At 36.4% G+C, this 21,544-nt stretch overlaps 3 protein-coding genes across 4 annotated transcripts in view; all 3 read left to right on the top strand.

The window, feature by feature from the left end:
* Positions 1 to 1,005: 1,005 nt before the first annotated feature.
* LOC127178225 (E3 ubiquitin-protein ligase TRIM35) lies at positions 1,006 to 3,776 on the top strand. The gene is made up of 6 exons (XM_051130955.1): positions 1,006 to 1,559; positions 1,647 to 1,742; positions 1,827 to 2,057; positions 2,210 to 2,232; positions 2,316 to 2,434; positions 2,527 to 3,776. The coding sequence occupies exons 1-6, from the start codon at positions 1,173 to 1,175 to the stop codon at positions 3,069 to 3,071; spliced, it is 1,401 nt and encodes a 466-aa protein (XP_050986912.1). The 5' UTR covers positions 1,006 to 1,172; the 3' UTR covers positions 3,072 to 3,776.
* A 1,721-nt stretch (positions 3,777 to 5,497) lies between these two features.
* LOC127178224 (nuclear factor 7, brain) lies at positions 5,498 to 9,211 on the top strand. Of its 2 annotated transcripts, XM_051130953.1 has the most exons (6): positions 5,498 to 5,988; positions 6,083 to 6,178; positions 6,276 to 6,506; positions 6,719 to 6,741; positions 6,819 to 6,937; positions 7,794 to 9,211. In XM_051130953.1, the coding sequence occupies exons 1-6, from the start codon at positions 5,599 to 5,601 to the stop codon at positions 8,351 to 8,353; spliced, it is 1,419 nt and encodes a 472-aa protein (XP_050986910.1). In that variant the 5' UTR covers positions 5,498 to 5,598; the 3' UTR covers positions 8,354 to 9,211. The 2 variants fall into 2 exon arrangements, with proteins under 2 accessions (XP_050986910.1, XP_050986911.1); XM_051130954.1 differs by lacking the exon at positions 6,083 to 6,178.
* A 1,001-nt stretch (positions 9,212 to 10,212) lies between these two features.
* Positions 10,213 to 21,544, top strand: part of fam171a1 (family with sequence similarity 171 member A1) — a 37,760-nt gene continuing 26,428 nt past the window's right edge. The window contains exon 1 of the mRNA XM_051130945.1: positions 10,213 to 10,554. Within this exon, the coding sequence (XP_050986902.1) occupies positions 10,443 to 10,554 (112 nt within the window). The 5' untranslated portion in view covers positions 10,213 to 10,442. The remainder of the gene's footprint in view (positions 10,555 to 21,544) is intronic.

Below are 21,544 nucleotides of genomic sequence, written 5' to 3'. Positions count from 1 at the left end.
TCTCGTCCCTGTTCTGATTTTAGCAAATCAGTTCGAGCGAACAAAGCCAACGTGATTAATACTGATGAACTTAGCAGCTCATTAATCTTTAGTGAGTTTTATATTGTTGTTAGTAGTAGAATTCCCCCTTTTTTATAAAAACAATAATTTTTATACAAACAATATCTTAAGGACCACCATCATGCATTCATGCATGGTTATTTTAAAGTTCTAATTACTAAAGTTTTAATGCTAAATTATAATATGTCATCAATTATCATAAATGTCATATTATAATGACATTGTATATGACTGATGCCAAGTGTACATTCAGCTATTTAAATCTGTGCCATTAAGCTTTGTATATTTGGTGAGTAAACTAAAAGTTTCATTAATTTCATTTAAATTACATTGATTTAACATATTTAATATTTTTTAATATATATATATATATATATATATATATATATAACAATAGTTACTTTCCCTGGTAATTAGTTACTCTTATAATAATGTAACTCAGTTACTAACTCAGTTACTATTTATGTGAAGTAACTAGTAACTATAGCTAATTACTTTTTTAAAGTATCATGCCCAACACTGATTAAATGTAGCTATTAAAAAGAAGTCCAGAAAAATGAAAACAGAATTTGACAAAATAAAACAGAATTTAGGGAAAAGATAGGGCCCTATTTTTGCATGCAACCATATATTTGTTTTACACTTCTTTTGAATTGCTATGCATTGTTTGGCCGTCTCCGAACCCCTGGCTCTTTTTCCTTGGAATTTGTTTTCTCACATTTGTATTTGTTAAGCAAATGTACAATTTTAAAAAAAATCTTAATTCTCTAGTTTTAAACATTCTTTGAAACATTTGGGACAGTACAGAAGTCAACAAAATATATAACACTGTTCTAGTGGGTTTTGGATATTTAATAAAAATTCATATTGTGCCTTTAAGCACAGCACAGCATTTAGCGTTGTAATGGACCAATGAAATCTTGAGATTCGGCTGCAGGGCGGAGTTTGCTTTTAACTGGTTGTGTTTTGGGTACTTTCATAAACACCTTTCGAAGATTTATTTTATTTGTAGAAAGTTAAAGTGTGTCTAGTTTAAAGTTGCGTTGAAAGTGTACAGTGATTTTTGCGAGCAATGAAGAACTGCTGGAGTGTGGGTGATTGAGCTGGCAGAAATGGCGTCGAAACGTCCCTTTTCCGAAGAAGATTTTACGTGCTCTGTTTGTTATGACATTTTCAGTGATCCCGTGTTGCTCCAGTGTGGCCACAGTGTGTGTAGAGACTGTATCCAACAGTACTGGACGACCAAAGGTTCAAGAGAATGCCCGCTGTGCCGAAAAAGATCCACCATCAACCCTCCCGTTAACTTGTCTCTGAAAAACTTGTGTCAAACTTTTCTGGATCACCGGGGCCCGTTAGAAAAGCTGTGCGAGGTTCACCGGGAGAGACTGAGTCTCTTCTGTCTGCATGATGAAGAGCTCATGTGTGTGGTTTGCAGAGAATCACAGCAACACAGAAATCACCCGTGCCGTCCACTCATTGAGATCGCTGAGAAACGTAAGGTACTGTACGTCCTGATGATGTTTAGTGACCTTAATCAGTTTTTGCATATGTAATATTCAAATGCATGTACGTTGTCTTAATTATAGAGAGTTTTTCGCCGTGAACTTGATCTCTTGGCTAGAAAAGTGAAGATTATACAAGATGCCAAATCTAAATGCTATCACCAGGTTGAGCACATATCTGTAAGGAGGATGAATCTGATTTTTATGAATTATTATTATTACAGAGAATTCTGTCACGTTGTATAACATGTGTTTGATGTTCAGCACCAGCTTTGGCACACAGAGAATATCATCAAGAAGGACTTTAAGCATCTTCACCAGCTTCTGTATGATGAAGAAAAAGCCGCGCTTGCTGCACTTACTGAGGAAAAGAACCAGAAAACACAGCTCATGAAAGACAAAATTGAGAAGATGGGTGAAGAAATATTATCTCTGTCAAAAACTATCATTGAACTGACAGCTAAATTAGATAGTGGGGACATCCAGTTCCTTCAGGTGTGCGCTTTATTCTTCTTCATCTCTGTTTTTGTTTAATTGTCTAGAAAAATAATTTACATATTCCAGTCATTTATCTACTGTCAACTAAATGATTAAATGTATGCTGTTCAGTCTTAATTAACTTTTCACATTTCCTATATTTTCAATAGAGCTTTAAGGACATGTTGGAGAGGTGAGCAGGATTTCTTCTGCTCTTTTTTATTCCATTCAGTATTGAGGTTAAGCAGCAGTTCTGACTTCTGAATGTACTTCCAGAGCCCAGAACATGGAACAAAAACCACAAACAGATGAAGGAGGACTCATTGATACCGCAAAATACCTGGGCAATTTGAAGTTCAAAGTGTGGTTGAAAATAGGACAGTCTATCAGTTACAGTGAGTTGATTTCTAAAATATTCAGGCAATGAAAGTATTTGTTGGATGTGTCAGTTATAATTCAAAATCTTAGTGACATTATCTGTTTTCAGCTCCTGTGGTGCTCGACCCAAACACCGCTAACTCTCAACTTATACTGTCTGAAGATCTGACATGTGTGAGGGACAGAGATGAGCAAGAGGAGGAAGAGAGAAATCAGCTTCCTGATAACCCAGAGAGGTTTGATAGGTGTCACTTTGTTCTGGGCTCTGTTGGGTATTCCTCAGGGACACACATTTGGGATGTGGATGTGGGAGACAGCACTTTCTGGATGTTGGGTGTCACTACAGAGTCTGTTGAGAGAAAGGGAACCAACAGCTTGCCCAGCGAGGTCTGGTGCATCGGTTATGATGGTGACACACTCAGTTTGAAGGCTCCTCAGGAGTCACGCATCCCTTTCCTTGGGTGTGAGAAACCGAAGCGGGTGAGAGTGAAACTCGATTTAGATGAAGGACAGCTTTCATTCTCAGATCCTCCCAGCAAAACACATTATCACACATTCACAACCCATTACACGGAGAAGGTCTTTCCGTTCTTCTGCAATCTGAGCAGCATCTCTCCTTTAAGGATTCTGCCTATGGTCAAACTCTCTAATTAAACGAGATATAAAGTCAGTTTAGAAGTTTTTGTAGGTTTGGCATTATGTCTTTGTGTCAGTTTGCAGTGTTTCTTATCTACTTTGCTTTTGGCAGGAACACTGCAAATTGACTGGGGATTTATCTTCTTACACTTTGACCCAGTGTTCTTGAAATTTCTAATTTTTTCCTTTTTGAAAAATGAACTGTAAAAATGTCAAATGTATCAGAGCTTTTTCTATAATGCTGAATCTTTTGATCAATTTATTTGGTTTTCATTGTGAATGAATACATTTTATACAAATAAAGTGCATCATTACTAGTATAAAGTTCACCATTATGAATCTTTTATCATTTTTAATGCACCTCGTCTCTCTTGTTTGCATGCTAGTGCCTGAACGACATCTATCATTGTTACTAGTAACTGTTAGAATAGGCAATATCTGATGAAAACAGGAACAGATACCCGATACCATAATCCAGATGCAACACTGAATAGTTACTTGAAAATCTTGGAATACTAATTAGTGACAAAGAATTCAGTGTTACCATTATGTATTAAAGTCCATCCATCCATTCTCCAAATGGGTTGTTTTGTAGGGTCATGGAAATTAATAAGGAATTTAATTTCTTATTTAATTCCTTATTTAACGGGGGTCATTTACTTGTTTAATGAAGCACAGTATTGTTTTCATACTTGGTGTTGTGAAGACAGATATCACTGACTGACATGGGCAGTGAAATCTTTAGGCCATGTATTTGTTTTGAAAAAGTCTCGCTGTATTTCTTTATTTCGCTTATTGATAAAAAAAAAAAATGAGTAGTGATTGTCTCAGAGCATATTGTGTACTTATTTTAACCCATTTAACCCCACCCGTCACAATAGTGACTGCAAAAGGTTTTCATTTATAAAGCTCTAAAAATCTTACTGACTGATGTTTTAGAGCATTTCCTGCAAATACAGAAAAATTGAGGGTCTTAAATATGTGCAGTTTCACTTAATTAGTGCAAATTGTCACATGACCAGAGCAGTTTATTTCTTGTTTGCACCATGAGATGATGACTGCATCAAAGCTCCAAAACAAAAGGGTAGTAAAGTAGATACGAAAAAAGTTTTTTGGTACACATTATCTTTAAAGTGACTACACTGTTAAAAAACAAAACACAATTTGTTGAGTCAGCTTAAAATAATTTGTTACCCTGCTGCCTTAAAATTTTAAGTTCAGTCAACTAAAATTAGTTTAGTCAACTTGAAATGTGAAGTTGTACTAAGTAACAACTTACATATCTGTGTTTGCTAAAATTAACAGATGGGTAACCCAGCTGCCTTAAATTTTTAAGTTGCTCCAACTCAAATATCTAAGTTGTCACTTAACATTTCAAGTTGAATAAACTTTTTTTGAGTTGACTGAACTTAAAATTTTAAGGCAGCCAGGCTACAAATTATTTTAAGTTGACAACAAATTGTTTTTTACAATGTAGCATTAATATATGAATTCACAATTATTCAGGTTTTTTGAGGGTTGTCATAGAATAAGTAACCATGTTGATGGTCACAATTGTGATCAGTGGGATAAAAGTGAATTTAGGTATACATATAAATCCAATTGCAGTTGTACGTGAAGGCTGCACTAAAATATTGCAATGACAAAATATTGCACTAAATTTAAAGTTCAAATGTTACAAATAAGTTACAATATTGCTGTAATACTGGTAGCATTCATATAAAAATTTTAAAATATACAATAAAGTAGCCTAACAATTTTGAAAAATGCTGATGGTTGTATTTTTTATTTATTTTATTTTTTATCTCAGTATTCCTGTTGTATAAGGGTTTTCTGTGTATAACAGTAACCCTAGAAGAATGTGATCAAACAGTTTAAAATAGCTGTACTGAGATATATATAAATGAAGAGTTCAGATGCAAAACCAGCTAAATCCATCTGACGTTCTTCTTTAAAATGAATATTTCTTTCTGGCTACTTTGTAGGTTTCTATGTAAGTACTGGTACTTCTGATTGGGCTGAGGCTGCAATTTAGCGAGTTTGAAGTAAAAGTTTTTGATGGATGTATAATATGTGTCAGGAGCATTCACTCACTATCATTATCTCATTTTTGACCGAGATGGCTTTTAGCTGGTTTTGCCTCTGAACTCTTCATATATTAATGCCTGTTATATGTTAATTCAGCATACACATTAACCCACACACAATTAAAACTATTTTTCACACTCAAAAATAAATAAATAAAAAATTATTGTTTATTTGCAAGAGTTACTAATGACACATTATCTGGATGTTTTCATGTCTGGAAAAAAATTGGGACTTTTAAAAGGATTAACTTTAATGTCAAGTAATGACACGCCAAACTCTCAAAGTGAATATCAGAAATAATTTAAAACGAAAGTGTAGAGTGCATCCGAAATTAGTCACACTTTAGAAGAAAACGAAAGCGAAAGTTAGAAAGGTGTAGGTGATTTTATAACGAAACCGCTGCATTGGCTAGCGCAGTTAAGCGCTTTGAGCTCAGTGGGGGACTGAGCAGGTAGAAATGGCGTCGAAACGTCCCTTCTCTGAAGAGGATTTTACGTGTCCTGTTTGCTGTGATATTTTCAGTGATCCCGTGTTGCTCCAGTGTGGCCACAGTGTGTGTAGAGACTGTATTCAACGGTACTGGACGATCAAAGATTCAAGAGAATGCCCGCTGTGCCGAAAAAGATCCGCCACCAGGAACCCTCCGGTAAACTTGGCTCTGAAAAACTTGAGTCAAGCTTTTCTGGATCACCGGGGCCCTTTAGAGGAGCAGTGCGAGATTCACCGGGAGAGACTGAGTCTGTTCTGTCTGCATGATGAAGAGCTCATGTGTGTGGTTTGCAGAGAATCACAGCAACACAGAACCCACTCGTGCCGCCCTGTCAATGAGATCGCCGAGGAACGTAAGGTACGTCCTGGGGTGGGATGGGGGGCGGGGGTTCACTGACCTTAATCAGTTTTTGCGCAAGTAATATTCTATTCAATATATGTCTTAATTTTAGACAGTTTTTCGCCGTGAGCTTGATCTCTTGACTAGAAAAATGAAGTTTCTAGAACATGCCAAATTTGAATGCCATCGCCAGGCAGAGCACATACGTGTAAGGAAGATGAGTTTGATTTACGAGTTATTTTTATTTTTCATGAGAATAATATGACATCATATAACATTTTTTTGTGTGTGTGTCTGGTGCTCAGCACCAGATTCGTCACACAGTGAGCATCATCAAAAAGGACTTTAAGCATCTTCACCAGCTTTTATATGATGAAGAAAGGGCCATGCTTGCTGCGCTGAGGAACGAAAGTGAACTAAAAACAAAGCTCATACAAAAGAAAATTGAGAAGATGAAGGAAGAAAAATTATCTTTGCCAAAAACTATCAAAGAACTGAGAGATAAATTGGATAGTGGGGAGGTCCAGTTTCTTCAGGTTAGCCCTTTGTTCTTTCCTCTACTCTGTCTTTTTTAATTCTGTATAATTTTAACTGGTACAGCAAGACAACAACCTATGAAAAAGAGTAAAAGCATGAAAAGACTTTACATATTTCGGTTTTAAAACCGGTCGTTTTTTTCTGCAATCAACTAAATGATGTATGCTGCTGTATGTCTTCATTGACTTCATATTTCCTACATTTTCAACAGAGCTTCAAGGACATGTTGGAGAGGTGAGCAGGTTTTCTTCTTTTCCGCTTTTTCAGTACTGAAGTTAAGCAGCATTGCTGACTTCTGAATGTTCTTCTAGAGCCCAGAACATGAACCAAGAAATAGAACCAGTTCAAGGAGGGCTTATTGATACTGCACAATACCTGGGCAATTTGAAGTTCAGAGTGTGGATGAAAATAAGACAGTCCATCAGTTACAGTGAGTTGATTTATGAAATATCCAGACACATTTTCATGCAGAGTATAAAGCCTTTAAGCTGACAACAACACTATAGTTTAAAACACATCAATTTAGAGATATATTCTTAGTATTCATGTTGTTTTCATGATTTTGAAAAACTTTTTTTTTAAATAATTTAAATTTAATGATTTGTCATGTGGCGTAAACATTGAAAACATGTGGATCTTAATCGTTATTCTCAAAAATCATATTTTTTAAATGCAACAGCTGCCCCCCAAATTAAACTTTGCTATCCAAGGCCATCCAAGAGAAAAAGATTTGGTGAAATTTAGAATTACATCACTTGCTCATGAATGGGTGCCATCATAATGAGAGTTCAAATAGCTGATAAAAGCATCACAAAAGTCCACAAGTAATCTACTCAACTCCAGTCCACTGATGATTAACATCTTGTGAGATGAAAAGCATGTTTCTAATAAATGCATCAAAACGTTTTAAACATCAAAATGTTGCTTTCATCTTAAATATGAGGGTATCTTGTCTGAATCGAGAAAGAAATGTGCACAGATCAAGCACCATTTATAAGCATGAACAGTCCAGAACAATTCTAAACAAATATGTTGATGGATTTTGATGTGAGAGGACAACAGGAGATGGACTTCTTTACTGAAAGAAGCATTATTATGGAGTTATTTTGGCCAGTGATGGTTTAAAGTTAGAATACTTTAATGGTGGATTTGTTTATTACAAACTGGCAGCTTTGGACTTGAGTTGTGTGGAATACATGTGAGTTTTTTTTTTTATCAGCTGTTTGGACTCTCATTCTAAAGGCACCATCTGAATGCAACATCTTAGCAATATTCTTTGATTTCAGCTCCTGTGGTGCTCGACCCAAACACTGCTAACTCTCAACTTATACTGTCTGAAGATCTGACATGTGTGAGGGACCGAGATGAGCAAGAGGAGGAAGACATAGTTGGTGTGCAGAAGAATCAGCTTCCTGATAACCCAGAGAGGTTTGATAGGTGTCACTGTGTTCTGGGCTCCGTGGGCTATTCTTCAGGGACACACATTTGGGATGTGGACGTGGGAGACAGCACTTTCTGGATGCTGGGTGTCACTACAGAGTCTGTGAAGAGAAAAGGAACTGACAGCTTGCCCAGCGAGGTCTGGTGCGTTGGTTATGATGGTGACAAACTCAGTTTGAAGGCTCCTCAGGAGTCACGCATCCCTTTCCTTGGGTGTGAGAAACCAAAGCGAGTGAGAGTGAAACTTGATTTAGATAAAGGACAGCTTTCATTCTCAGATACTATAAGCAAAACACACTATCACACATTCACAACCCATTACATGGAGAAGGTTTTTCCATTCTTCTGCAGTCTGTGTAGCGTCGCTCCTCTGAGGATTTTGCCTGTGGTCAAGCTCTCTAAATAAAAGGGTTGCATCAGAAAATAGTTATACAAATTAATTGTGTCATTACTAGTATAAAAAGTTCACCGTGATAAATCTTTATCATTTTTGAATGCACCTTGTCTCTGTCTCTCTTGTTTGCATATTAGTAAGATGCTGCTTAAAATTACTTTTAAAAACTGCTTTAAATTACTTTTTTCCCCATATCATTCTACATTTCAGACACCATAATGACAAAGCAAAAACAGTGGATGGGGGCAGACACACATTTTCAGGCTTCTCCAGAAATATTTGATTGGGTTCAAGCCCAGGCTGTGGCTGGGCCAATCAAAGACATTCACAAAGTTGTCTATAAGCCACTCTTGCTGTGTGCTTAGGGTCATTGTCCTGTTGGAAGGTGAACCTTTTGCCCAGTCTGAGGTTCTGAATGCTCTGGACTGGGTTTTAATTAAGGCTTTCTCAATATTTTGGTGCACTGAGCTTTCCTTCTACTCTGACGAGTCTAGTCTCTGCCACTGAAAAACAGCCCCACAGCATGAGGCTGCTACCTCCATACATTACTATGTGCCTGGTTTCCTCCACACATGATCCTTGGAATTGAGGTTCACCAGAACAGAAAATCTTGTTCCCCACAGTCTGAGGATCCTTTAGGTGCTTTTTTTTTGCAAATTCCAAGTGTGTTTTCATGTGTATTCACAGAAGAGAGGATTGAGTTTGGCCACACCGCTATGAAGCCCAGATCGGTGGAGTGTTGCAGTGACATTTGTCCATCTGTAGGTTTCTCCCATCTCCATATATGATAATGGAACTCAACTAGAGTGACCATCAGGTTCTTGGTCACCACTCTAACCAAGGTCCTTCTCCTAACCAGCGTTTGCTCAGTTTGACCAGGAGGCCAGCTCTAGGAAGGATCCTGGTTGTTTCAAACTTTTAGCATTAAGGGTAATGAAGACTATGTTTCTGTGAACCTTCAATGCAGCAGAATTTTTTCTTAACTCATCCCCAGATGTATGGCTTGATGTAATCATGTTTCTGAGCTCTACACGCAGTTCTTTTGACCTCATGGCTTGGTTTTTGCTCTGATATGCATTTTCAGCTGTTAGACCTTTTACTAAAATGTGTGTGCCTTTCCATATCATATTAATTCAGTTGAATCTGCCACAGGTTAACTTCACTCAAAGTGTTGAAGCATCTACAAGGAATATGAATGCTCCTGAGCTAAATTTCAACAGTCCCAGATAAGGGTATGAATACTTATGCAATTGAATCATTTAGGTTTTTTATTTTAATGAATTTGCAATGATTTGGATTGATGTGGCAAAATAAAACGTGAATACTTTCACAGGGCACTGTATACAAATAATTGGATTTAGTGTTTATTTGTTATATGAATATTATATTCAGAAGAACATTATTTCAAAAAATTGGATCTATTTAAGATGTATTTTACATATTCGGCAATAATCATGTTGTAATTACTCAATATTATATTTGGAATAATATACAAATTATTTTTTACTAAATAGAAAATTAATTAAAAAAATGTAATATATAATTAATTATTGCAGTTTTTGAAATTTCTTTTTTTTTTTTTTTAAATATGTTACTGAAATTTCTGGTTTTAAAAATATAGAATGCATTGTGGAATTAATACATCCCCACACCCAGTTTTCTTTAATGAAAAGTTGGAAAACAAGCACTTGAGAAATTCCAAGTTGGAATGCGGTCTTCGGGTTAAAAAGAAAAAAAAAACAGCCACTGTTGTAAGGTAATTGACAGTACTGGACAGCAGATGGAGGTCTAATCCTTCTTTCTGTAGGACGACAGACCAGCACCATCTGTCACTGGCAATGAAATGGTTAAACTGGTGGAGTTGACTCGCGTTCTGTCGTTGTTTCGAGTGTCGACTCGGGGGGGAAAAACAGCGGCAACCTGGAGATGCTGAGCGGAGGGTTTTTCTAATCGCCCATCGGTGTTCAATGATATGAGCAAATTTGCGAAAACACCAAATTATGGCAGGGAACCTCAGCTGCTACGACTCTCTAGATACTCCTGCCGCCGCATAGAAAAGCCGCATTGTTAAGCAAAATCCTTGTAACCGTGAGCAGCAATAATGCGAGGGGCGGACAGCAGCAGCAGGTCTGCCGTGATTGTGCTCTGCCTGCTGGGATGCGATTTATGGACGGCGGCCGCGAAAACACTGCAGGAGAGCAGCTATGCCAAAGGTACGAGACACGCAGTTTACACCCACCAATACATCACTCATGTGATTTATAAAGATCCTGATAGAGATTTGGAAGCTTTGCTTTGACTTTCTGGATGGCATTCCCTGTGCTAACTGTTAGCAATCTTAGCATATAATAACGCAAAGTATCTAACGACCATAAAGCGAATGCATGTCGTATAATTAAACAGTTTTCAATTTATTATTGTTTTAACAACGCAAACTTTGTTAAAGCTTCGTGATTCGATTCATCTGGTGTTTTGTAACTCTCAAGCCATCTGTTTGAAATTGGATCTCATTTTTGTGATGCCTGTCGTTGCAACAAGCATCATTGCAGCTTCCAGAGCACAAGAAGTGACTGGCGCGTATGTCATTTTCTGTAGGTGAGGCCACTTTACTCAGTATTTCTGAGGCTTATTTGTTTCCAACTTTGATATAATATTCCCACATTTATCTGGTACAATTTACAGTAGTTGAAAAATCTACAAGGTTTGCAGAAACGGTATAAATTGATGTTAAATACGAAGAGGTGCTGTCATGTCAAAAGCGGCCCTACTATTGTCATTTTGCGTTTTGTGCTTGAATTAATTCAATAAAATATATAGAATATATTATAATTTCATTATGATATTTCGTTTTTTATACATGTATATCAAACGCTTGTGTGAAAGTTATGTCAAATTAAACAGGAGAACTTGCTACTTTGCATGACACAATATCTGTAATTTAGCATCCATTTAACATTCATTATTAGACATTAAAATATACTTTCTTACCTAAAAATAAATGTATTTTTCTCTACTTCAAAACCGAGAAACTTAAAGGCTTAGTATGATCATCTAGTTCATTTCTAAGATCTTTTTGAAAGCTAAATGGACCTTGTTTATTTATGCCATGATGGTTTATTAGATTATTTCAGTCTTGAGGCTTCTGACTATTTCTGACTGTTTTAGTCTAATGATCTTGCTAATGTATAATGTAATGCAATATTAAGTGTCTGTGCATTAAGATGTCAATGGGTCGACGAAGAAGGAAATTATAAAGCTGTTTTCGTATCACTAATTCACGTGATCCAGATATCATGTTGAATACTTTTAGGTAAAGCACGAATGTCAGGTTGTAAAAAACCTGCTTAAATTGATATGGCTGGCAAAGCTTACCTCTTGACAGCAGATTGATTTAGGAGCTCATAGACTGCCAGTTTGGTTAAATCCTCCATGTCTGAGCTTATAATGTGAGGAATCCCCTTAAACCCCCTCCTTTTTCCTGATGGAGTGTCCTCCTCCCCCTTCCGTCTCCTGCTGATGAGCTGCAGTAGCACAGATGGGTCTGCTGCTTTCTCTTTTTTAGGACAGTAGACTGGCACATTGTATGCTTTGAGTATGCAAAATCGGGCTTTCCTGCCTTTTGTCCGGGCTGTGCCACTTCCTCATCGCTGGGTTCTGAAAAGGGAATGCTGTGTGTGAGGCCTTGACACAGTATAGTCAGGCCTGGAGTGAGTTTTACCATGCAGCTTTGAATCTTATAGGCTATATATAATATATATTTTATCTTCACTTTAGTGGGAATGTAGTTTATGCAAAATTCTACAAATTTAATATATTCTTTAAATGCTTATTTTATGCAAGTATTTTTTTTAATTGTTGCTGCCATTTAGAATTTAAGGGATTGATCTATCTTTATAAACATGATTAGCATCATTATTTGATGATTTATTATTTAACTGAAAGACCTGACAGACTGTATGATACTTTTTGACAAAGCAGTGCAATATATAGTAGAGTACATGTGCACACTATTGTTCAAAAGTTTGGAGTCAGTAAGGGCGTCTGTGTGTGTGTGTGTGTTTTTTTTTTTTTTTTTTTAATACGTCTATTCAGCAGTCTGTTACTGATTCCAGATGACATGGCAAAATTGTAGTTATAACATAATCCATTACATTATGCATTTTAGGTAATATAATCAGACTACTTTTAGATTACTTTTAACCTAACGTTTATCACGTTGATGTAAATTGGATAACCTGTGCCGTATTAATATAAAAATACAAAGAAAATATATTCCATTTGGTGTTATTAACAACATGAAATGCACAATTAATAATCAATTAAATCATAAAACTGTAAAAATGTAATTAATTAAAACATAAAACTTATTTTAAAAGAGGAAATAATTTTTTTGTTTAATGCTGTTTTATTTGTTTTATTTTGTCAAATGTTGTGTAGCCTCTCAGATTTCTGTGTGATTATAGCCATCTGGCTATTTCCAAAAACTCGAAGACATTCTGAATGTATATAAAAGGTGGGAAAGAAAATAGAACAATTAGGGAGAATCAATAAATTATGAATAATGTATTGTTGTTGTGTTAATAATACACTACCAGTCAAAAGGTTTTGAACAGTAAGATTTGTAATTTTTTTTAAAGAAGACTCTAATGATGCTGAATAACTATGTAATAAGAAGTAATAATGCTGAAAATTTAGCTTTGATTACAGGAATAATTTACATTTTAAAATATATTCAAATAGAAAACAGTTATTTTAAATAGTAAAAATATTGCAAAATTGTACTGTTTTTGCTGTACTTCGGATCAAATAAATGCAGGCTTGGTGAGCAGAAGAGACTTAATTAAAAAAAAAATCTTACTGTTCAATACCTTTGGCTGGTAGTGTATGTAATTACACAATTAATTAAAAAAAAATGTAGCCTGACTACGAGTATTTTGGAATGTAATATAATCTAATTACAAGTAATTCATTTTTGGAATCTGATTACGTAATTCAGATTACATGTAGTCAGTTACTGCCCAGCACTGTCAGCAGATATACAATAAATTGATCAAAAGTGGCAGTAAAGACACTTAAAATGCTACAAACAATTTCAGTTTTAAAGGGGTCATCGGATGCTAAGTTCACTTTTACATGTTGTTTGAACATTAATGTGTGTTGGCAGTGTATGTACAAATCTACCCTATAATGATAAAAATCCATGCAGTGGTTTTTAATTAATCTGTAAAAATAATATCCCCTTTTTCAAATCGAGCCATTCTCAGATGCCTGTCAAACCAACAGAGGCTGCTCCCATGATAGTTGATTGAGCATCTTACCTCCGATTAGTTGTAACAGTCCAACCTCCATGTTTCGATGCCGGAGCAGGGATGTAAGTTAGACAAGAATATTTCAGATTGAACGATTGAGGTGTTGTGTTGCTGGATGTAATAATGAACGTTGTGGTCATCATTTACTCCTGACATCTGATCCGCTGAAGATGCAGTGGATTACATTTGTTTGTGAAGGGAATGCGCCTCCCGATCTACATATATCTGTCTATGTTCGCACGAATCATTCGTGATCCAACTTCACTTACGGCGGAAGTGAGTATAAGGGTTTTTTTTATGAATCTTTGCGATCGCCTTTCCTAATTATGTGCTAGTTACCAAGTTTAGCGGCTAAACGTAGCTAAATGCGGCTAAAGTAAACCGGCTCGTCACTCCACAGAGAGAAGAGAGGGGCGGGGCGAGCAGAGCTCATTTGCATTTAAAGCAACCTTAACCAGAATGGGATGATTTTTGCAGAGCCGATTTTGAAAAGGTAAAAGGGTGTTGTTTTATACTACTACTGAGAATTTTTAACCAAAGTATATTATAGACTTTTCATTAAGACCCTAAAGAATCATATCATCCGATGACCCCTTTAAATTCAGTTCTTTTGAACTTACTATTCAACAAAGATTCCTGGAGGGGAAAAAAACATCAATTTCTACAAAATTTAAAAATATTAACTCCCAGAACTGTTTTCAGTAGTGGTAATAAATAATAAGAAATGTTTCTTGATCACCAAATTAGCATATTAGAAAGATTTCTGAAAGTTAATTTGACAATGAAGACTGGAGTAATGATGCCATCACAGGAATAAATTACATTTTAAAATATATTCAAGTAGAAGTTTTTAAATGAATAATATTTCACAATATTACAGTATTTTTGCTGTATTTTCAATCAAATAAATGCAGCTTTGTTAAGTATAACAGCATAACAATTTTTGGTGGTGTGCGTATATAATCTATACAAGCATCTTCATGGTACTGCCCAAAGCTAGTCAGCATGCCTTGTGCATCTTAATAATGATTTTGGCTAAGGTTATGCATAACATTGTGTAACTCGATGTGATGCATCGAGTGAAGGAAAGAATCCAGATTTAGAGTTCTAATTGAAAACAAATGAGATTGCATTGATGTTTAAAACATTCAGATAATAATATACTCACTGCTTACACAAAGTACAAACAAGTACACACTGCAAACATTTTTTTCTATTTGTATGTTTAAATGACCTCCATATTGCCAATATACCCCATGTTGCTTATGCCAACAGTCAGATATTTACTGTAAGCAGTTGCTTCTTGTCGCACACGCATCCAAAAACAGACTAAATGGACTCCTTAATAGTTTCCTGCCATAATGCACAGGGGCTAAGAACAATGGGTATTAGAAAACCAGCTTTGTTTTAGAGCTTGAGAGACTCATAAAAGTTGACAAAGAGAATAAGTCTGGTGTTTCCCACTCGTTAATTATCAGTAATGGGGTTTTCTGTGGTATACGCTCTGTATTTTTGGATTTTGCTTGTAGTGCGGAAATAAAAGGTTGTGTCTGTTTGTTTCCCCGCTAGCATTTCAAAGCATTTTAAGCACATGGGAGACCCCTGTTGTGCTTAATTTTTTATGTGGTCATGTTTTCAGTGAACACTCTCTCTCAGACATTTTCTCATCTCTGATTACCCAAACCAGACTATCTCCCATGGGTAGGCCGGTCAGGCAGCTCTTTCTCTCTCTTTCTCCTCTCTCACATGCATTATCTTACAAACAGAGATAGTAGACTCTTATGTCACTCTAAATGTGCCTTGTTAATCTGTATCCTAAAGAGGCTTGGAGAGATTTACATCTCAAAACTGTCATAAATACAGAGATAAAAAGTATTGAAAGAGCGGCTTAGTTTAGGTGTGGTTGTGTTAATAGCGCTAGGCCTGTTTTCTGAGCCGTTCTGTTTGTTTATTTTAGAAAATTGTGATGTTTTACTGACGTATATGGTTATGTTTGATTGGCAAGACCTTAGGAAGTCATTAAATAGCCATCAAAATCACTTGACAAGCAAACTATCTATTGAAACATGATGTTTGAAACATTGCTTTGTTTTAGTTGTGAAGGTGTTTTGAAGAAAGGTAGAACCCCAAGAAAAAACAAATCCTCTGAAGGAAATACTTTTAAATCTGATTAGAATTTTATGGGCTGAATCGTCTGTTTTCGTGCCTGTGAAACATGATAATCCTCCACACAACAGCAGTCTTTTAACTTTAAGCAGAGCCTGGACGTACTGAATGAGCATGAACTCTTTTTCATTCACACACACATGGCCTGTGTGTCTCCTTTTATAGAGGGAGAAAGAGAGAGAGAGACAGCCAGTCTGCTGCACATCTGGATAAGTCATTTTTCCACAAAACGGAAAGACAAGCTTGTTTTATGTTTTAGAATGTGTAAATCTAAAAAAGAAATGTATTAGAAAGTTTTGCTTTTAGACATGTAAAATAGTCATTAAAGAAGCATTTTGGAACAGTTAATATTTAAGTACTGTTTCTGGAACTGTTCTTTGCCAATATAGAACAAGTTGTTCTTTAGTGGGATGGTCCCTGTAAAGGGAAACAAATTTCCCAGTGTTCATAATCAAGATAGATAATCAAACTGTCCTTGTTGTGACAGAGTAAGTTACTCTTGTTAATGTAAAAATTGGCTGAAAATTAGTTTTATTGCATTAGATGACTGGTCTTATCATGGTCTTTCAGAACTAAAATGTTTGAAAAACAAGACACTCTCTGAGGATTGTGGTTAGGGTTTGGTTATTTGGCTTTCTTTCAAAAGCTTGTAATCAGGAAGAGTGTGACGTCCCAGTGAAACCACCTTTTAATATCATTGTTGACTGCTGGCACATATTATTTTAGTGTTATTGTCAGTATTCCTGTTGTTGACTGTGTCTAGCACTGTGATTTTGAAGAGGCAGTAGGTACCTGTTAGCCTGCCCAAATTGTGGCCTAGAAAGTTACCAAATGACAGTTGGGTTGATTTTGGTGCGAACAGATTCCATAAGATGACTCTTTCTAAGCATACATTATAATTATGCTTCAGCACTCAACCTCCTGCATACAAAACAGTTTTAGAGGAGACCTATTATGTTCTTTTTTAACAATAATATGTAATGTAAGTATCAAGTGTCCCTAGAATGTGTCTGTGAAGTTTCAGCTCAGAACACCCCACAGATCATTTATTAGCATTTTGAAAATGGCTATTTTTAGTGGAAGCATAAACACAGTGTTTTCGTGCATGTATCTTTAAATGCAAATGAGCTGCTGTTCCCCGCCCCCTTTTCCAGAACAGGACTGTGCCTTTACAGCTCGTACCTCAGATTAGTGTCGCCAAGTCTGCGGAATTGGGCTACTTTAACACCGTTACAAGCTTTTGTTTTTCATGTCCGCAGTAGGGCTGTGTATTGCCAAGAATCTGGCGATACGATATTTGTACATACACTGCCAACACACATTAATGTTCAAACAACATGAAAAAGTGAACTTTGCATCCGATGACCCCTTTAAGCAAGATTTCAGTTTGTATTTATGTTCCGCATGGAATCGGCAGCTGCACAAAACGCCCCCACCACGAGAGAAAGCAGAGAAAGCCAAAGAAAGCTACCACACTGCCCACCGCAAAGACCGTTTCACACAGGATGCGGCAAGCAGCGAGCCGCCGTGCACCCGCCACCCCTCCACCCAGCAGAAGCACCCCGTGGCCTGTGCAGCCGAGGTGGCGCCCGCGCCATGGTCAAGCCGAAATGACTCCACGCTTCAACTTTGTACACCAAGGCGGGAACAGGAACTATTCTATCATCCTCCATTACTAGCAGCGAACTATATTAACAATAACATTATTGGCGTGCCTTTACGCTAATATTTCCTGTCACTGTTTAAGTTCAGAGATAAGAAGACTGCCATCTAGCAGTCGGGATACAAACTCAAAATGAAGCATCTGCCATGAATCTTGAATTACTATTTTTTTAAATATCGATTTTGAGAATCGATACAGTATCGCCAAACAAAATATTGCGATACTCACGTGTATCAATATTTTCTTACACCCCTAGTCCGCAGGTTGAAGCGACCCCAATGACATAATATTTAGCTCCTGAAATGCTTACCAGGGAAATCCCACCAAAAAAATGTGTATTTTACCCCCCGGAATGCAATTGGGCATAGTTTTGAATAGCAGCTAAGTGGGTTTTGATGTGGAAACCTGGCAACCCTGCCTCAGATACTCTGACAAAAAAACATTTGTTTGGTTTTGGTTATCATCGTGCTGAAATCTTGCATTTTAAACCATATTAGTTTAAACTTCTGATATAGGGTTTTCTGAGCGCACACATCCGAAGCACGCACATAGAAAGTGGCTGTCACATGGCATGTGAGTACTAAACTAAGTGCTCTTTCATGTTTTATTGCGCTTAAACTGTCATATACACACAAGTTAATGTTAAAAACACACGAGTTATAAAAACAGTCAGTTATGTCCACAAAAGTAAACAGCTGGGAAAGAAATTGCATGTTTATTATTAGATGTGTGTGTCTCCTCTGAGGCTGGGACTCTTAAATAGTGTTCTGTGCTCATCTGTGCAGCCAACGACAGAACAGTTTTGTTCTACTTTAACTTTTGTCATGGCTTTAGAACTGCTACACCATTGTCACTTGCGAAAACAAAATGACCGCACCATAATATTATAAGATCTCCTTTCTACGTCACGGGGGGAGCAAAATCTGATGCACTCGTTTTTTCACAAGCTTGCAGAAAAAGGCTTACCAAAACAAAGTTACTGGGCAGTCTTTTTACATGTTTTTTAGGTTGGTAGATACACTGGGGTCTTATTTATAGCACTTAAACACTGAAAAATTCTGAATTTTATGATGCATATTTTTTTAAACTGGTTTGCTTCTTATTTTGTTTAAACTTGGTTATTCTAACAAATTTATTTATGCAATAAATACACTCGTAGTTTTCAAGATCATCATAAGTTTTAGTCCTCTGTGCAGCATATTTTAGATATAAAACATTTTTGAAAAATGTATATTAGGGATGTACATGTATTCAGAAAATTTCTGTACAGGTCTTTTGTTTCGGCACTTGTGTGTACAAAATGAATCCAGTGTTGTTATTAGAATACATAATCTCACATCTCTCTGTTTTGAGAAATAATTGAAAGAGGGTTTTGAAATATCCTCCGTGTCTCTCCCACACAAACCAGCTCTTGCACACTTTAACCCTGTATAACCTTGACAGTTAGTACTGTTTTTTCAGATTAATCAATAATATGGTTTCCTAAGGCGTTCTTAAGGTTTAGAATCCGGCGTATTGACTGATTATTCTCTTCATTACTGCTCACATGACTCTGCTCTTGGGGTTAATGATCCCTAGCGTCTATAGCAGATAGAAATGGGTTTAGTATTAAATGTCTTTGTGATGTCTAGTCATGGTTCATGGCTCTACATGGCTCTGTTTTTATTTAGATGTAAATATGAATGTTTAAAAACGAGCAAAAAAATATATAGTAACATATATTGAGCTAAAAACTCTTTTTAAGACTATTAGTGTAGTTATGTCTACATTCCCTCTCTTTGCCTCTGCCTCTTTCTGTCCTCCACTGCAATGCAGCATCTTGAATGGTGTCTGTGCGCACACACTCTTACATAAACACAGCTATACTCATAGAGTGAAAAAAGTGCATAGAGCCAGAAAAGTGCAGGGCTATGTAGTTTATATTTTATGTTCCTTCTAAAGATCCTTGACACATAAAATATAACAAAACGTAACAAAGCCTTTTGGTTTAGACCTATAAACTTGTGCTGTAAGTCAGCGGACAATGGGGAATTGTACCACTGGGTTCGTATCATATGACCTTTGCCAAGGTGATTTGTTTAAGAGAGAGAAAACACAAATTGGAATTATTGCATAAAAATTAGCATAAAAATCATAAATTCTAAAAACTAAATTCATGTGGTAGCTTTGTGTGGGGAACAAACCAAAGATTAAAGGGATAGTTCACCCAAAAATAAAAATTACGACATTTAGCGGAAGCTAGAGATTACGGTTTATAAATTTTTAAAATGATATTTTTCTTACACAAATGCATCAATTCACTTCAGAAGGCCTTTATTAACCCCCCAGAGCTGTGTGGAGTACTTTTTATGATAGAATGATGCACTTTATTTGGCTTCAAAGTCTCAACAGCCATTCACTGCTGTTATAAAGCTTGGAAGAGCTTTCAGACAAATCCACTCTGATTGGATTTGTCTGAAAGAAGAAAGTCATATACACCTAGGATGGCTTGAGGGTGAGTAAATCATGGGGTAATTTTTTATTTTTGGGTGAACTATCCCTTTAAGTTGTTATTTCTTGCCTGCATTAAGTTAGTCAGATTCATGTCATTCTGAGCACTTTTGTGAACTGATTAATTGAAAATAACCAACTTTTATGGTGCCTTTGTGTCCTTTTTGAAGCTTGAAAGCTTAATTCCCCATTATTTTGTAAGTGCAAAGGGAAAAATGACCAGAACATTACCCAAAAATTCTCCTTTTGTGTTCCATGAAAGAAAATCAAACAGGTTTGAAGTAAATGCAGACAGGATTTAGGTTTGTTTTGAATTAACTGTTCCTTTTCTGTTAGTTAATAGACGGGAAATTCAAAAGCTTCAAAGGGTTTAATAGCTGACTATGATATTTTTCTGTCCACACACTCAATGTCAGGCTAAAAGGTGACTGGACAGCACTCTCATGTATAGTATGTTGCTTGAACATTTCATTTATGACCAAATTTTCACCTTGTGACCTGCCAGGCAGCTCCTGTCAGTCTTAACTGTGCATAAGAGCTGAATGCACATGCCCTGTAGTGAAGCAGTGATGTCATAGATTCAGAGAGGGAGTCAGCAGTTCACAGCATGTGTGTATCATTTGGAGTGGAAGAGGGAGAGGGAGAGGGGAATTCCCAGAGAGAGCGGAGGGAATGAAGCCGTGCTTCAGACAGTCCTGCAACGAAACAATGAATAACCCTTCAGAAAACGCTGACAGATAAGATTGATCCTGACAGGTTAAAAGTTAACTGGAGGTTTCCTGAGACCACAAATCTTTTCACATGCACACAAGCCGTCTTTGTTGTATTCGCTGTAATTATCTTATGCAGAATTCTCATGTGTCTCATCTGAATCTCACTCACTAAATCAAGCTTCACTATGATGGGACCCTCTCGCAATTTATTCATGCAATTATGCTTGGGTTTGCTTGGTTAAGTTAAAACAGCTTGTCTTTTATTTCGATCATTGATCTGATCCTTCAATCCTGAAAGTCCCTTACTGAGAAATTGATTTTTTTTTTTTTTTTCGTTTCTCCAGAATGTATTGACTCATGGAGTTCCCCAGATTCTAACTAGATTGTACAGCCCAGTAAATGTTAAATTGTATTCAGATTGTTAGATTATTGCATTTACAAATGGTTAATATGCATGCATGTATGTATAGTAAAATTGTAAAAAGTATAATTATATATAATGCATAGGTCTGATTGGTAGTAATAATTAGCTTTCTATCAAAACAATATAAGTAGATGATGTGTCCTCATTAAAGTCGTAAAGAAATGGTTTTTGAGGAAAGCATTTCTGGATTTTTCTTCATATAATGGACTTCAATTGTGCCCCTGAGTGAACTTCCGAAATGTAGTTTAAATGCAGCTTCAAAGGACTCTAAACGATCCCAGCCGAGGAAGAAGGGTCATATCTAGTGAAATGATCTGTCTTTTTTTTTTTTTCGAAAAATAAAAATTTGTATACTTTTTAAGCATAAAAGCTTGTGTAGCACAGGCTCTGGGACGCGCATTCATGACGTACTATTGAATCACGTCGAAAGGTCACACA

The sequence above is a fragment of the Labeo rohita genome, chromosome 16 (assembly GCF_022985175.1).
Source record: "Labeo rohita strain BAU-BD-2019 chromosome 16, IGBB_LRoh.1.0, whole genome shotgun sequence".
Lineage (NCBI taxonomy): Eukaryota > Metazoa > Chordata > Actinopteri > Cypriniformes > Cyprinidae > Labeo > Labeo rohita.
This window is presented reverse-complemented; position numbering and strand designations above follow the sequence as displayed.

Bases quoted from the DNA above. Each gene is read 5' to 3' on its own strand.
- LOC127178224 (XM_051130953.1), top strand. From the start codon at position 5,599: ATGGCGTCGAAACGTCCCTTCTCTGAAGAGGATTTTACGTGTCCTGTT. The intron at 5,989-6,082 runs GTACGTCCTGGG...TCTTAATTTTAG, and splicing joins AGATCGCCGAGGAACGTAAG to ACAGTTTTTCGCCGTGAGCT. The intron at 6,938-7,793 runs GTGAGTTGATTT...CTTTGATTTCAG, and splicing joins AAGACAGTCCATCAGTTACA to CTCCTGTGGTGCTCGACCCA.
- LOC127178225 (XM_051130955.1), top strand. From the start codon at position 1,173: ATGGCGTCGAAACGTCCCTTTTCCGAAGAAGATTTTACGTGCTCTGTT. The intron at 1,743-1,826 runs GTAAGGAGGATG...TTTGATGTTCAG, and splicing joins ACCAGGTTGAGCACATATCT to CACCAGCTTTGGCACACAGA. The intron at 2,435-2,526 runs GTGAGTTGATTT...ATCTGTTTTCAG, and splicing joins AGGACAGTCTATCAGTTACA to CTCCTGTGGTGCTCGACCCA.